This window comes from Ranitomeya imitator, chromosome 8 (genome assembly GCF_032444005.1).
Source record: "Ranitomeya imitator isolate aRanImi1 chromosome 8, aRanImi1.pri, whole genome shotgun sequence".
NCBI lineage: Eukaryota > Metazoa > Chordata > Amphibia > Anura > Dendrobatidae > Ranitomeya > Ranitomeya imitator.
The window spans coordinates 161,888,701-161,902,850 of NC_091289.1; the positions used below are offsets into that span (position 1 = coordinate 161,888,701).

Consider the following 14,150-nt stretch of genomic DNA (forward strand, 5'->3'; position numbering starts at 1 on the left):
AATCGAAATAAAGAACAAGGTGCAGAGTATTCAAGCCTTGATAAATAAAGCAGACGACTTGGAAAGTTGTCTCCATACATATTGTATATGAATAATAGTTACCAGAAAAAAAGCATAGGGCAGAAACACCGTATGGTTGCAAAATACATTTGATAAGAAGACCTCTCTCCCCGACTTGCCATCAAACAAGTGCACAGGGTGCCCACTCGTCCACTATCACCGGGCGCATATATGTCGTGTTCAGCTTCTGCACAAGGATGTTACAAATAGATTGTGGGCCAGTAGTTGTCTGTCCGAGGGGCATGCGGCAGGCGTGTCCTCTGTCTCCATGCCTCTTCGCCTAGTTCAGGTGTCTCAAACTAAAATGGATTCAGGGGTCACTTAGAAAAATTCCAGTAGGGAGTGGGTCACATTAATAAATTTAGACTGGGGTTACACGTCATTACATGGGTCACCTGGTCAAAGCTCTGTTTAGCTGCTATAGCATGGGGTCATACAAGTAAATGGTGTCGATTTGCGACGTCTAGTGTACTGCAACCCCACAACCCCCTATGTAGTATATAATGGCCACATAGTCCTCCCCATATAGTATGATGGCCACATAGCCCCCTATATTGAGTATAATGGGCCCCAAAGCTCCCTACATAGAGTATCACACATCAGGAAGGGGTTATCTGCTTCTGTGTTATCTGCATTTGTCGGAGGCCACCAAACCCTCCTGTCAATACTGCCATGGAGGCAATGGGAAAATCCAGTTCCTACTAAGAGTCAGCATTATCCGGCCATTATAGAGCTGGGCTGCTCCTGATGCCACTAGCGTCATCGTTACTGGCAGCTTTCATACTCTCCTGCTACGTGACATGTGCACAAAATGATGAGATGGCATGGAAAGCAGCAGACAGATGGAGGAGGACAAAGCATTGCTGTGCACTGTGTAGGGAAAACGTGGCACTGCCGTGGTCGCTGTGTGCAGATGACATGGCATGGTCATTGGTACTATCCGAGTCATACTGGGTTACCAAGAGGCCCACCAGTAACAGTGACTGTGGGGGCCCAGTATTCATCATCATACAAATATTACATTACACTCATTCACAAATGTATTCTTCCATGTAATAATACACTGGGTAGTTTGTGAAATTAAAGATTTGATGCCTCAATCTGTACAATGTAAATCAAGCATATGGTGCTAACTATTGCTCAAATAGGAGCGTGGGGGCCCACCGGGGGATCCTCCTGTTCTCCAGTGGGCCAGTCCAAGAGTAGGCACTATGTGCGGAGGACAGGGCATGGCTCTGGGTGCTGTCTGAGGTCAGGATACTGTGCTGACGGTAGTGGAGAAATTGCTCCAAGTAATTCACACACAAAGAATTTGCCGTGTGCTTCGTAGCCGCTGTGCTTTGTACTGAAGATTATCCCGTCCATTCACTTGAATAGAACAATTGCTTTTAACCTCTTAACATTTGGATGGCCTAGAGATCTGACTGTGTTATTCAGATTACCACTTCTGTACTGTTGATTTTAACTTTTTATACAAGACTGTATAACTTTCTACATTTCTAGATGTAATTCGTAAAAATACGATCACATCCCCTGGGGAACTTCTTTGCATATTATTGATGGTAGATGATCGATGCTATAACTACTGGCCAACTCCAATTATCTAATCTGTTTCTCTGCCGCTTCATTGGGGGACACAGGAACCATGGGGGTATGCTGCTGCCAATAGGAGGCCGACACTATGCACAAAGTTATCTCCTTGGCCAATTCCAATTATCTAATATGTTTAATGCACTTTACTGACTCATCTCTGTCCTCCTGGTATTGAGGGGAATAAAATGTAAAAATATCCTCTTTTTGTATAATGTTAATTTTCATGTCTGCTCTTGTGTCATAGTTTTTTCTTATGGTTGTTTTTGTCTCTCTTTTTTTTTTCACTTAATTTTTCTGCAGAGACTACAAAGATACAACCTGCCCTGTCTAAAGCACGTGTCACTCATTCTGATGGTATGTGAGGGTAATTAACACTATAGGTCTCTTCCAGGAAAACACACACACACACACACACACACACACACACACACACACACACACACACACACTCTTTTCCAGGAAAACACACACACACCTGTGCCAACCTCTGATCCGCTGCGAATCCTTGTAATAAAACATACTTTTCCTTATAACCATGTATTATTTTTAACAGGATTGAATAGTGGAAAAAGAAACATCATTTTCTTTGCAATTATATGATGGCAGCACAACCCCATTAAATAACTGCTGGATGTTACAATTGATATAGAAAGATCAGAGAGATGAGTTCACGATCCTGTGTTTATCAGAAAAAAAATCTTCCAAACGTGGTCAGATTTTTTTCAGATATTGGTGTGTTTTCAGTTGGCGAAAATGAGCCTTTGCTAACATTCACCCAATGAACCTGCAATTTCAACAACTAGTCTCTAAAATAGTATTTGAATAGAGATTCTCGGTAGAGCAGCAGTTCAAAGCAGCTTCTTCCCAGTGCGCTGATTCTTCTAGCTTGTGTTGTATATTCTTATGTTTTGACTTCTCAATTTCTCTGCAGAGGCTACAAAGATACAACACCCCCCTTCCGAAGCAAGAGTCTCTTATCCTGACGGTATGTGAGTTATTTAAAGCTTAAAGGGGTTGTCCAGAAAGAATTACAGGGAAATACGGCTGCTTTTTTTTTTTTTTTTTTTTAATATAAACCTGACCATGCCTGTCCGCAGGTTGTTACTGGTATTACAGTTAAATAGAGTTTTCGGAGAATAGGAAAAAAATCGAAGAAATACTTAAACATCTGTCATTTTAATTTTATAAATCAACATTATGCATAAAAATAATCAGCTTTGTCATATATCTCATTGGAGAAATCTGCGTCTTTCTCCTACTGGTCGGAGGTCTTAGGGGTAAGGTTTCTCCTTGTGGAGAGTGACATGCCAGCTCTGGCTTGTCAAGGTAAGGAGGCTTATTCGCCATACAATGCTTTGCACTGACGAGGGCCAACAGCCCGAAACGCCGTGTCTGCAAATTGAGATACTGATTTGGCTTTTATCCTAAGTCATATTACAAGACTCGTTAAAGGGTTGATTGTGACTTGTAGGATCGCTACTTCCAACAGGTAGAGTTCATGTCCTCTTTTTGTCTGAAGAGGCAATTTACATATCATATCATCCTGATCTGATAATTTAGTTTTAAAGATTTTAAATTTATTGGTAAAATCTTTATTCGGTGAAAACAGATATTTACACTACTGAGATAAGAGATGACAGTTGGTGCTGATAAGATTCTATGTATAGGGGAAGTGGGAGGGGCTCTGCCTCTAGCTCCTCCCTCTACATAGAATCTTATCAGCACCATCTGTCCTTACTCAGTAATGTAAAAATATGTCTTCACTGAATAAAGATTTTATCTGAAAATCTTAAACATGAGTGATCAGTCCTGGTGGAGAAAGAAGCAGATTACCCTAAGATATGATACAAAGTAATATATCTTTTTTTCGCATGTACTATTGATTTGTGAAGTCAAATCTAAAACAATGGTTACGCTTTAAATTAGCAAATGACGTTTGTTTTATCTAGGGAGGTAATCCCTATAGTACACTAAAATGATCACTCTTGTATTGATAAAACCTGTCCTGGAAAGTTAACGGGACAGGAGCCTCTGTGCATGTACAGTCGGAGGCTTTGCTGCTGTGACCTGGAGATTGACAACAGGACTGTACATGGGGCGAAAAAAGTGGCCATGGTATTCTGATTCTGGACAACCCCTTTAATAATGCTGCATCAACATTTACTGATAAATCCATACACTAAATCTGTAAGTACTTTGTATAAATATGTATTTTAAAAAACACATTGTTGTCTTTCATATCACAGATGAAGAAGAAAAGAGAATTGGTTATCAACAGAAAAAAGGTACATGGCGAGGACGGCGTGCTTTTCTGTGTGTACCGTAATTAATATTTGTCAGAGTTTATGGGATTAAGAAAATGTTTGAATTTTAAAGAAATTGTATTTTACCGTAACTTTTTGTTTTTTCTTCCCAGGAATTTAGTTTACAATATTTTTGCTATTTGGTAAAGGATTTTAAAGTAATTCCCACGTTACTTAAATAGATCAAACCTTTGGACTTTTTACTTTGAAGCCATAAAAGATCAGCATTACTTTGCTATTTTACACTTGAAACTGGGCAGCATAAAGGGAATCTGTCACAGTGTTTGCTTCCTAGTCTTAAGGTACCGTCACACTAAGCGACGCTGCAGCGATACCGACAACGATGTCGATCGCTGCAGCGTCGCTGTTTGGTCGCTGGAGAGCTGTCACACAGACAGCTCTCCAGCGACCAACAATCCTGAAGTCCCCGGGTAACCAGGGAAAACATCGGGTTACTAAGCGCAGGGCCGCGCTTAGTAACCCGATGTTTACCCTGGTTACCAGCGTAAAAGTAAAAAAAAAAAAAACAGTACATACTTGCCTACCGCTGTCTGTCCTCCGGCGCTGTGCTTCTCTGCACTCCTCTGCACTGACTGTGAGCACAGCGGCCGGAAAGCAGAGCGGTGACGTCACCGCTCTGCTTTCCGGCCGCTGTGCTCACAGCCAGTGCAGAGGAGTGCAGAGAAGCACAGCGCCGGAGGACAGACAGCGGTAGGTAAGTATGTACTGTTTTTTTTGTTTTACTTTTACGCTGGTAACCAGGGTAAACATCGGGTTACTAAGCGCGGCCCTGCGCTTAGTTACCCGATGTTTACCCTGGTTACCAGTGAAGACATCGCTGGATCGGTGTCACACACGCCGATCCAGCGATGTCAGCGGGAGATCCAGCAACGAAATAAAGTTCTGGACTTTCTTCAGCGACCAACGATCTCCCAGCAGGGGCCTGATCGTTGGTCGCTGTCACACATAACGATTTCCTTAACGATATCGTTGCTACGTCACAAAAAGCAACAATATCGTTAACGATATCGTTATGTGTGAAGGTACCTTTAGAGCAGCATAATCTGATTCCAGTGATGGGTCACCTCCTGGGCTGCTTGCTGTAGTTTTGATAAAAATCCGTTTTCTTTATCGCCTCTCATTGGGGGACACAGGAACCATGGGTGTATGCTGCTGCCACTAGGAGGCTGACACTATGCAAATAAAAAAGTTAGCTCCTCCTCTGCAGTGTACACCCCACCGACTGGCATTATACTCTTCAGTTTAGCTTAGTGTCAGTAGGAGGTGGACACGGGTCTTTCATTAGACCCTTATCTACCTCAATGTGCGTCGTTTTCTTTCAGTTTTCCTCGGAGGGATACAGGGTGAACAGTCACACCTGTATTCCCACAAGCGGACTATGAGTACGGTGTGTACTGCCACCCCGTATCCTCATAGATCCCTCACCAGGACCAAGATCCTGGCACACCAGCGTGCTCAGAAGTCCGGTCCTGGCTCCGTCCCCCACCCACTCGCCCACCAGAGCCTGTCGGTTGGAGGAGACGAGGACGTCCATCAGCCCTGGATGTCTCACCCTCCATTTAAGGTTAGTACGGCGTGGGATGTTTTTTAGGTGAGTATTTCCCCTATCCCATCCCAGATCCTTGTTAGGGGGGGGATTCTTGTTAAGGGCTCCCAGACGGTGACCCTCTCTTACCCGGTCATCGCCTGTATCCTTGCGGCGCGGTCGATTTTTTATCGGTTCCTGGAGTTCCAGCTTTTTCCCCATTCTGCTAGGGCCTTCTGCTCCAGCGCGGGGCCCTTTTCTGGCCGCAGCGCTCTCACCCGTGACCAGCACCTTCTTTCTTGGCAGCTTTTGGCTGCTGTTCGCTCCTTTCCGCGGCGCACTATCAGCGCGGCGGTTTTTCACTGGGCACAGTCCTCAGCGCAGCAGCCCTGCAGTCTATCGCGCTGCTTATCGCTGCAGCGCATTGCTCCGGCGCCGCAGGAGGTGGATCTGCGGCGCCCTTCAGCGGCGCAGCCTGGCAGGCTGCGGCGCCTGTGCCGCCAGCCTCCCGTCGCGGCGCACTGCTCCGGCGCCGCAGGAGGTGGATCTGCGGCGCCCTTCAGCGGCGCAGCCTAGCAGGCTGCGGCGCCTGTGCCGCCAGCCTCCCGTCGCGGCGCATAGCTCCGGCGCTCTATACCGGCGCCGCGGCTCGTTCCCCGGCCGCCGGTTCCTAATTTAGGCCCCGGCTTCGGCCGGGGCCTACTTCCGGTCTTCGGATCTGTCACTTCCGCTTCTGCGGGCGGGCTTTTTCCCGCCCGACATACTATGACCTGCCCACCGGCGCCTCTGCGTCTAGCTCCGCCCCATGACTTCCTTGTGGGACACTCGTCTGGTGTGAGCATCGCTTCACACCACAGCAGCAGCCCTTGCAGTGCCTCACGCAGCGCGCCACGCTCCTTCGCCCGCATCTTCTGTGAGCTCAGCACCAGGGGATTTCTCCACCAAGGACAAGTGGGACATCTTCCAGGACCGGGTCCGTGAGTAGCTGCACTGCAGTCTGACACCCCCCTCTGCCCACTGTCCCCTAACCAACTGGCATCTTCAGGGTCCCTCAAAATGTCTTCCTCTAAAGGGGGCCGCTCTCGCCCCCCTACTTCTTCTTCATCTACTACCTTAGTCATGTACTTTGCATGTTCGTCCTGTAACAGCAAACTTCCCTCAGGTCAGTCCTCCCCGCTGTGTCAGTCCTGCAGCAACCCGATTGCTCCCACCGCCCAGGATCCCCCGGCTGTTCCGCCCGAGAGTGATCCCCCCATCCCAGGCTGGGCCGCTTCCCTGTCACAATCGGTGGCCGATTTAACACGGGTGTCTCAAACCCTGGTGTCCGCGCTGGATCGGTTACCCCTGCAGACCCCTGCAGTGGCCAGCGGGTCGCAGGAACCGCCGCCCGAGCCCTCCTTGATTAGCCACAAAAGGTCCAGACAGGAACGTCGGTCTGAGTCCTCTTCGCGTTCCATCTCGCCGCACGGCCCTCCCCCGCGGTTGGTGTCGCACCGTTCCTCCTCCCCTGAGTCAGGCGAGGCTTTATCTGATGCGCCCTCAGAGGAGATGTCGGAGTTGGATCCTAGCCAAATCGCCACCATGAGTGAGTCGGTCCAGAACCTCATTCGGGCTATAAACCAAACCTGTGGCATTAAGGATCCCTCTACGGAACCCGCAGATCAGGCGGTTTCGTTTAGACGGGCCAAACCACCTTCAAAATTTTTTGCCCCTCATCCTGAATTCGAGGAAATCCTGGCCAGAGAGAGAGAGAATCCGACCAGACGTTTTCAGAGGGGAAAACGCCTGGGGGTGTTATATCCTTTTTCACCAGATCTTACCGCCAATTGGACGGTCTCTCCCTCGGTGGATCCACCTGTGTCCAGGCTGTCCACCAACACGGTGCTCCCACTGTCCGGCGGAGCGTCTCTGAAGGATTCTAACGACAGAGTTATAGAATCCTTCGCAAAATCTGCCTTCGAAGCGGCTTCAGCAGCGCTATGCCCGGCCTTTGCTTCCACTTGGGCCTCAAAATCCATCTCAAAATGGGCCAAGGATCTGCGGCGAGGTATCCTGGACGGGGCTCCTCCCGCGCAATTAGCGGAACTTGCCAACCAGATTTCCCACGCTGGTGAATACCTGGTTTCCGCCTCCCTGGATGTCGCCTCTTGTGCGGCTCAGGCTTCCAGCAATGCCGTTGCCATCCGCCGGACCGTTTGGCTCAAGGCCTGGCAGGCGGACTTGTCCTCCAAAAAGTCCCTCACTAGTCTGCCCTTCCAGGGCTCTCGTCTCTTTGGTTCCCAGCTGGACCAGATCATTAAGGACGCCACTGGGGGCACAAGTTCCCTTCTCCCCCAGGCTAAACCTCGTCGCCCTCCTCCTAGACGGCAGTTTCGCTCGTTCTGGCCTTTTCGTCGCTTCGCTGCGTCAAACGCCTTTTCCCAGCAGCAACAGAGGCCACAGGCACGTCAAGAGAAGAAGGCGGTGTCCTTCAGGCCCACTCCGTCCTGGCGTCCTCGCTATTCCCAGGGTAGATCGTCCAGGCCCAGGACTGGAAGATCCACTTCCGCATGACTCTCGGCAAGACTCCAGCCCAACTCCCAGGTTGGGGGGCCGTCTTCTCCGTTTCAGGGACGTCTGGATTTCCGCAGTAGAGGATGCATGGGTCAGGGAAGTTGTGTCTTCGGGATACAAAATAGAGTTCGCCTCCCGACCCAGAGATCGTTTCTTCCAATCTCGTCCTCCAAAAGATCCCAGTTTGGTTCCGGGCTTCTTCGCAGCCATCGCTTCTCTGCTCAAATCCGGGGTAATCGTTCCCGTCCCAGAAAAGGAACGGTACACGGGTTTCTACTCGAACCTCTTTGTGGTACCGAAAAAAGACGGCAAGGTTCGTCCCATTCTGGACCTCAAATTGTTGAACAGGAGGGTTCGCCTGAGACACTTCAGGATGGAATCCCTTCGTTCAGTAATTGCTTCCATGGAGGCTCAGGAATTTCTATGCTCTATAGATATCCAGGACGCCTACCTACATGTTCCAATATTTCCCGGACATCACCGTTTCCTGCGCTTCGCAGTGCAACAAGATCATTTTCAGTTCGTCGCCCTGCCGTTCGGTCTCGCAACCGCGCCAAGGGTGTTCACGAAAATCATGGCGGCGCTGATGGCCATTTTGAGAGTCAGAGGCTTGGTTCTGTTTCCATACCTCGACGACATCCTCATCAAGGCTCCGTCCTTTGCTCAGGCCCACGAAAGCTTGTCCATTGTTCTCGACACCTTATCCCGTTTCGGATGGCTGGTCAACCGGAAGAAGTCCTGCCTTATTCCTTCTCAGCGCATCATCTTTCTGGGCATGCTCTTCGACACCCGTCAGTCCAGAGTCTTCCTTCCCAAGGACAAGAGATCCACCCTTTGTCGGGACATTCTCTTGCTCCAGGGTCCTCGGCCTCCCTCCCTCCGATCGGCCATGAAGGTTCTGGGGAGGATGGTAGCTACCTTGGAAGCGATTCCCTTCGCCCAATTCCATTCTCGACCCCTTCAGCAAGCCATTCTGTCTCAGTGGGACAGGTCGGTCTTCTCCCTGGATCGGCCGATCAGACTCTCCTTTCGGGTCAAGCGGTCTCTCAACTGGTGGCTGACGTCTCCTCTCATCTCCCAGGGCAGGTCCTTCCTTCCGGTTCACTGGCAGGTGGTGACAACGGATGCCAGCCTGATCGGCTGGGGTGCGGTTTTTCGCCACCTGACGGTTCAGGGCCGTTGGTCGCTGCAGGAGTCCGCGCTGCCGATCAACGTCCTCGAAATTCGGGCCATCTTTCTGTCCCTCCGCCATTGGGAAAGGATTCTCAGGGGCCTCCCAGTCCGGATCCAGACGGACAATGCCACGGCTGTGGCATATGTCAACCATCAGGGGGGGACTCGGAGCTCCTTGGCCCTTGCCGAGGTGTCCAAGATCCTCCTTTGGGCAGAGGCAACGGTTCCGGTGATATCCGCGGTGCATATCCCCGGCGTAGAAAACTGGGCCGCCGACTTCCTCAGCCGCGAGGGTCTCGCGGCAGGGGAATGGTCCCTGCATCCGGAGGTCTTCCATCAGATTTGTCTTCGATGGGGAACTCCGGATGTGGATCTCACGGCGTCTCGGATCAACAGGAAGGTTCCACAATTCGTCTCCAGGTCACGCGATCCTCTCGCAGTGGGCGTCGATGCTCTGGCCATTCCTTGGTCACAGTTCGAGCTGCCCTATCTGTTCCCACCCCTTCCATTACTTCCCAAACTGTTGAAGAAGATCAAAGCGGAAGGGGTGCCGGTCATCCTGATCGCCCCGGATTGGCCCAGGAGAGCTTGGTTCGCGGAGCTCATCAACCTTCTCGCGGACGCTCCCTGGTGCCTTCCAGACAGGCCCGATTTGCTGTCCCAGGGTCCGATCTGCCACCCGAATTCTCGGTCGCTCAGTTTAACGGCGTGGCTGTTGAGACCGCGGTTCTAAGAGCGTCCGGCCTTTCGGACCGGGTGATTCACACCATGATTCAGGCTCGGAAGCCTTCGTCTTCCAGGATCTACTACCGCACCTGGAAGGCCTACTTCCGTTGGTGCGAGTCCAACCGCGTGCCGCCTATGGTTTTTTCCCTGCCTTCTCTTTTGGCCTTCCTTCAGGCAGGACTGGATTCGGGCCTGGCTCTTAGTTCCCTGAAGAGTCAGGTCTCTGCGCTTTCCATCCTCTTTCAGAAGACCTTGGCCTCTCGGCCACAGATTAAGACCTTCTTTCAGGGGGTAGCCCACGCCGTCCCGCCGTACAGGGCCCCTGTGGAGGCATGGGACCTAAACCTGGTACTGGACGTTTTGAAGGTTTCTCCCTTTGAACCTCTTAGGGAGATTCCTCTATCAGTTTTATCTTGGAAGGTGGCCTTTCTTGTGGCCATCACGTCCATTCGCCGCGTTTCCGAGCTGGCGGCACTGTCTTGCCGCCCTCCGTTTTTGGTCATTCACCAGGACAAGGTGGTCTTCCGACCTCCACCTTCTTTTCTTCCTAAGGTGGTTTCCACCTTCCACCTCAACGAGGACATCGTTCTACCTTCCTTTTGTCCAGCTCCGACTCATCCTCTGGAGCGATCGTTGAACAAGCTGGACCTAGTCAGGGCAGTGAGGATTTATCTGGATAGAACATCCTCTTTCCGGAAGACGGATTCATTTTTCGTCATTCCTGATGGCATGCGCAGAGGCCAGCCGGCTTCTAAAGCGACTATTGCTCGCTGGATCAGAACGGCAATTTTGGAGGCTTACCGGGTCAAGAACAGAGTGCCCCCTCCTGGGATTAAGGCTCACTCTACCCGGGCAGTCGGCGCCTCCTGGGCGGTGCACCACAGGGCTTCCGCCCTACAGCTTTGCAAAGCGGCAACTTGGTCTTCCATCCACACGTTCGCCAAATTTTACAAGGTCCATACCTACGCATCGGCGGACGCCAGCCTAGGCAGAAGGATCCTGCAGGCGGCAGTGGTGAGTCCTCTGACCTGATGGAAGTCTGTTTTCCCGCCCTTGGGACTGCTTTGGGACGTCCCATGGTTCCTGTGTCCCCCAATGAGAGGCGATAAAGAAAACAGGATTTTTGGTTGCTTACCGTAAAATCTGTTTCTTGAAGCCTCCATTGGGGGACACAGCTCCCTCCCAATGTTTTCTGTTGTTATCTGTTCTATGACTGTTCTCACGTTACAGTTCTCAAGTTTGTGGTTATGGTTTTTCAACCTTGTTTCATTATCTCCTACTGCTTTCTCACTAACTGAAGAGTATAATGCCAGTCGGTGGGGTGTACACTGCAGAGGAGGAGCTAACTTTTTTATTTGCATAGTGTCAGCCTCCTAGTGGCAGCAGCATACACCCATGGTTCCTGTGTCCCCCAATGGAGGCTTCAAGAAACAGATTTTACGGTAAGCAACCAAAAATCCTGTTTTATCAGCAGGAGATTATCACTAGAGGACTAGTAAACGGTCTGCCGCGTAGTCCTCAGTATTCATGAGCTCTGTATAACCCCGCCCCCACAACTGATTGGTGGCTTCCTCCCTATGCACACAAAGCTGCCAATCCAGTGGTGGGGGCGGGGTTATACGCAGTTTATGAATATGGAGGACTACATTGCAGACTGTTTACTAGTCCTCTAGTGATTTCCTGATGATTCAGAGAACTGATGGATCTGCGGCAGATGAGCTGCACACAGCGTCTTGCATCTTATGACAGTGTCATAGTTTTGTTTCTTGTCATAGTTTTTTTTCTATCCATATTCTCCTGTTTTGACTTGTCAATGTATCTGCAGAGACTACAAAGATACAGCCTGTCCTGTCTAAGGCACGTGGTGTTTTTTCTGAAGGTATGTGAACTATTTAACATTTAGGTCTTGTCCATGACCCTGCCCCGTGCAAAAACGCAACAGTGCTGCCTTACACTAAGGCTAGTTTCACACATCAGTTTTTTGTTTTCAGGCTAAATCCGGCTAATTTTTAAAAAAACGGATCCGACGTAAATTGTGAAAAACTGATGCGCCGGATCCATTTTTTAGGTGGATCCGGTCTTCTTTAATGCGCATGGATTTTTTGACTTCCTGGTTCAGATCTGCATCTGATTTGTATGGAAAATGCTTTCAAATCTAGATCCAGGCACCGTATTCAGTGTTTCACACCTCCGTTTCATGTGTTTTGGGCCGATTCCGTCACTGTGCATTTTTTTTCTGCCGGACAAAAAAAACGTTGCAGTGGACGTTTTCTCCGTCCGCCGGAAACGACTATTTGGACAGATCCGGAAAAAAACGGATGAAACGTCTGGCCATCAGGCACAATCCGGCACTAATACAACTCTATGGGAACAAAACGGATCCGGTGTAAAAAAAAAAAAAAAAATACGGATCAGTTTTTTTCCAAAAATTGCCAGACTGTCCCTCGAACAAAAAACCTGATGTGTGAAAGTAGCGTAAAACATAAATTTCTCCTACTCCTCATTGGGGGACACAGCCCGTGGGTGTAGCTGCTGCCACTAGGAGGCGACACTAAGTGATACAAATAAAGTTAGCTCCTCCCCTGCAGTATACACCCCCCCGCTGGCTCTCAGCTAACCAGTTCTTGCTTAGTGTCTGTAGGTGGCACATGGGTCTGGTTCAGACACCAACGTTTTTATTTTATTTTTTACTTTTCTGTAAATTTTTATATAACGGAGTGAAGGGGGCGATTGTTCCTTTCAAGGTTCCGATCTCCCCCGAATCATCGACAGGCGAGCACGGCGAGTATACCTCCCCGTACCCTTTCCTGCGACGTGGGAAGCCATGCCTCAGCTCACCTCAGGGGCGACGGTTCCTTCACGGTCCCGATCTCCCCACACCAGCAGCAGGCGACCACATGGAGTGTCGCCTCCATGTATCCTCTCCTGGAGCCAGGCCTAATGCCGGACAACTGGCCCTGTCCACCCGGGGACTGAACTCCGTGGCTGTACAGAGACCCCTCTCTATGGCGTCCGAGCAGCCCCCACTGTCCCACCACTGTTAAAGCGGATGGCACAAGGAGGCGGACGGGTCCTCTCCACCTCCCTAACAAACGGATGATGGACTGAGGTTTATCCCTGCACCGTCCACACTGCAATACCTGACCTGCAGCAGAACAGTAGAGTGCGCGCGCTTCCTCAGCGCTGAAACCCATCATCCGCGGCGGCTCCATGCCGGGATGCACACCGATGGTGAGTGGATCCAGCCAGCGATGGGCCTCTGCAGTGGGATATTCACATGCTGACAGGCAGCCTCAGCTTCCGTGTGGCCCACCTCCCTGAGGTAACACTCCGGCCAGCTGCAAAAATTTAGCCCCCGGCTTCGGCCGATGTGTAGGCCGCACCCCGGAAGCCGCGCCCGCACTATGGCGCGCTAAGGCGGCTCCGCCCACCTTTCCTTTTTCTTAAAGGCACATGACCAGTATTATCCAGTCTTAAAGGCGCATGACAAGTATTCCTGGTCTTAAAGGCACATGACCACTATTCCTGGTCTTAAAGGCACATGACCACTATTCCTGGTCTTAAAGGCACATGACCAGTATTACCTGGTCTTAAAGGCACATGACCAGTATTTCCTGGTCTTAAAGGCACATGACCAGTATTTCCTGGTCTTAAAGGCACATGACCAGCATTCCCTGGTCTTAAGGGCACATGACCTGCATTCCCTGGTCTTAAGGGCACATGAACTGAATTCCTCCGTGAACCCTCTGTGGCTCGGAATGCTCGCAGGACCAATATAGATGGTCTCTTTCCTTCAGGCTAGCAGGGGCCACAAGTATTCGAGAAACGTACATGCGCCTAGAAAATGGAGGTTTCATTTCCTGATCCCTCACCAATGATTTGCTGAGAACAAGTCTCTGAATATGGATCGGATATTGCCTTGGTTCTGGACTCACCAGAACTTCAGAAAAGGATGGATTCGCCTATTTATATCATTAACCAATCTTTGTAGAATGACGAGGACTTCGGTTCTACTCTAGATCACGCAGTGTCCCTCATGAGGAAACTAAACTCCCTCACAGAGCATCTGCCATTCACCCTCACAGGGAGCGTCCGGATAAGCGATCCACTGGACAGAAACCTCTGCAAGCGCGGTATCCTTTTTCAGCCAATATGCAAACACGCGGGGTGTTCCCGCCACGTATTCCCACCTAAGA

The 14,150-nt window shown here is 50.1% G+C and overlaps 1 protein-coding gene across 6 annotated transcripts in view; it reads left to right on the forward strand.

The window, feature by feature from the left end:
• LOC138648197 (torsin-1A-interacting protein 1-like) overlaps positions 1-14,150 on the forward strand; it is an 85,795-nt gene that overhangs the window by 48,703 nt on the left and 22,942 nt on the right. For 5 of the 6 annotated variants that reach the window (XM_069737709.1, XM_069737713.1, XM_069737707.1 and 2 more), the window contains 4 exons: positions 1,954-2,007; positions 2,585-2,638; positions 3,900-3,938; positions 11,780-11,833. In XM_069737709.1, the coding sequence (XP_069593810.1) occupies positions 1,954-2,007; positions 2,585-2,638; positions 3,900-3,938; positions 11,780-11,833 (201 nt within the window). The remainder of the gene's footprint in view (positions 1-1,953; positions 2,008-2,584; positions 2,639-3,899; positions 3,939-11,779; positions 11,834-14,150) is intronic. The other variant, XM_069737710.1, reaches the window with a different exon arrangement.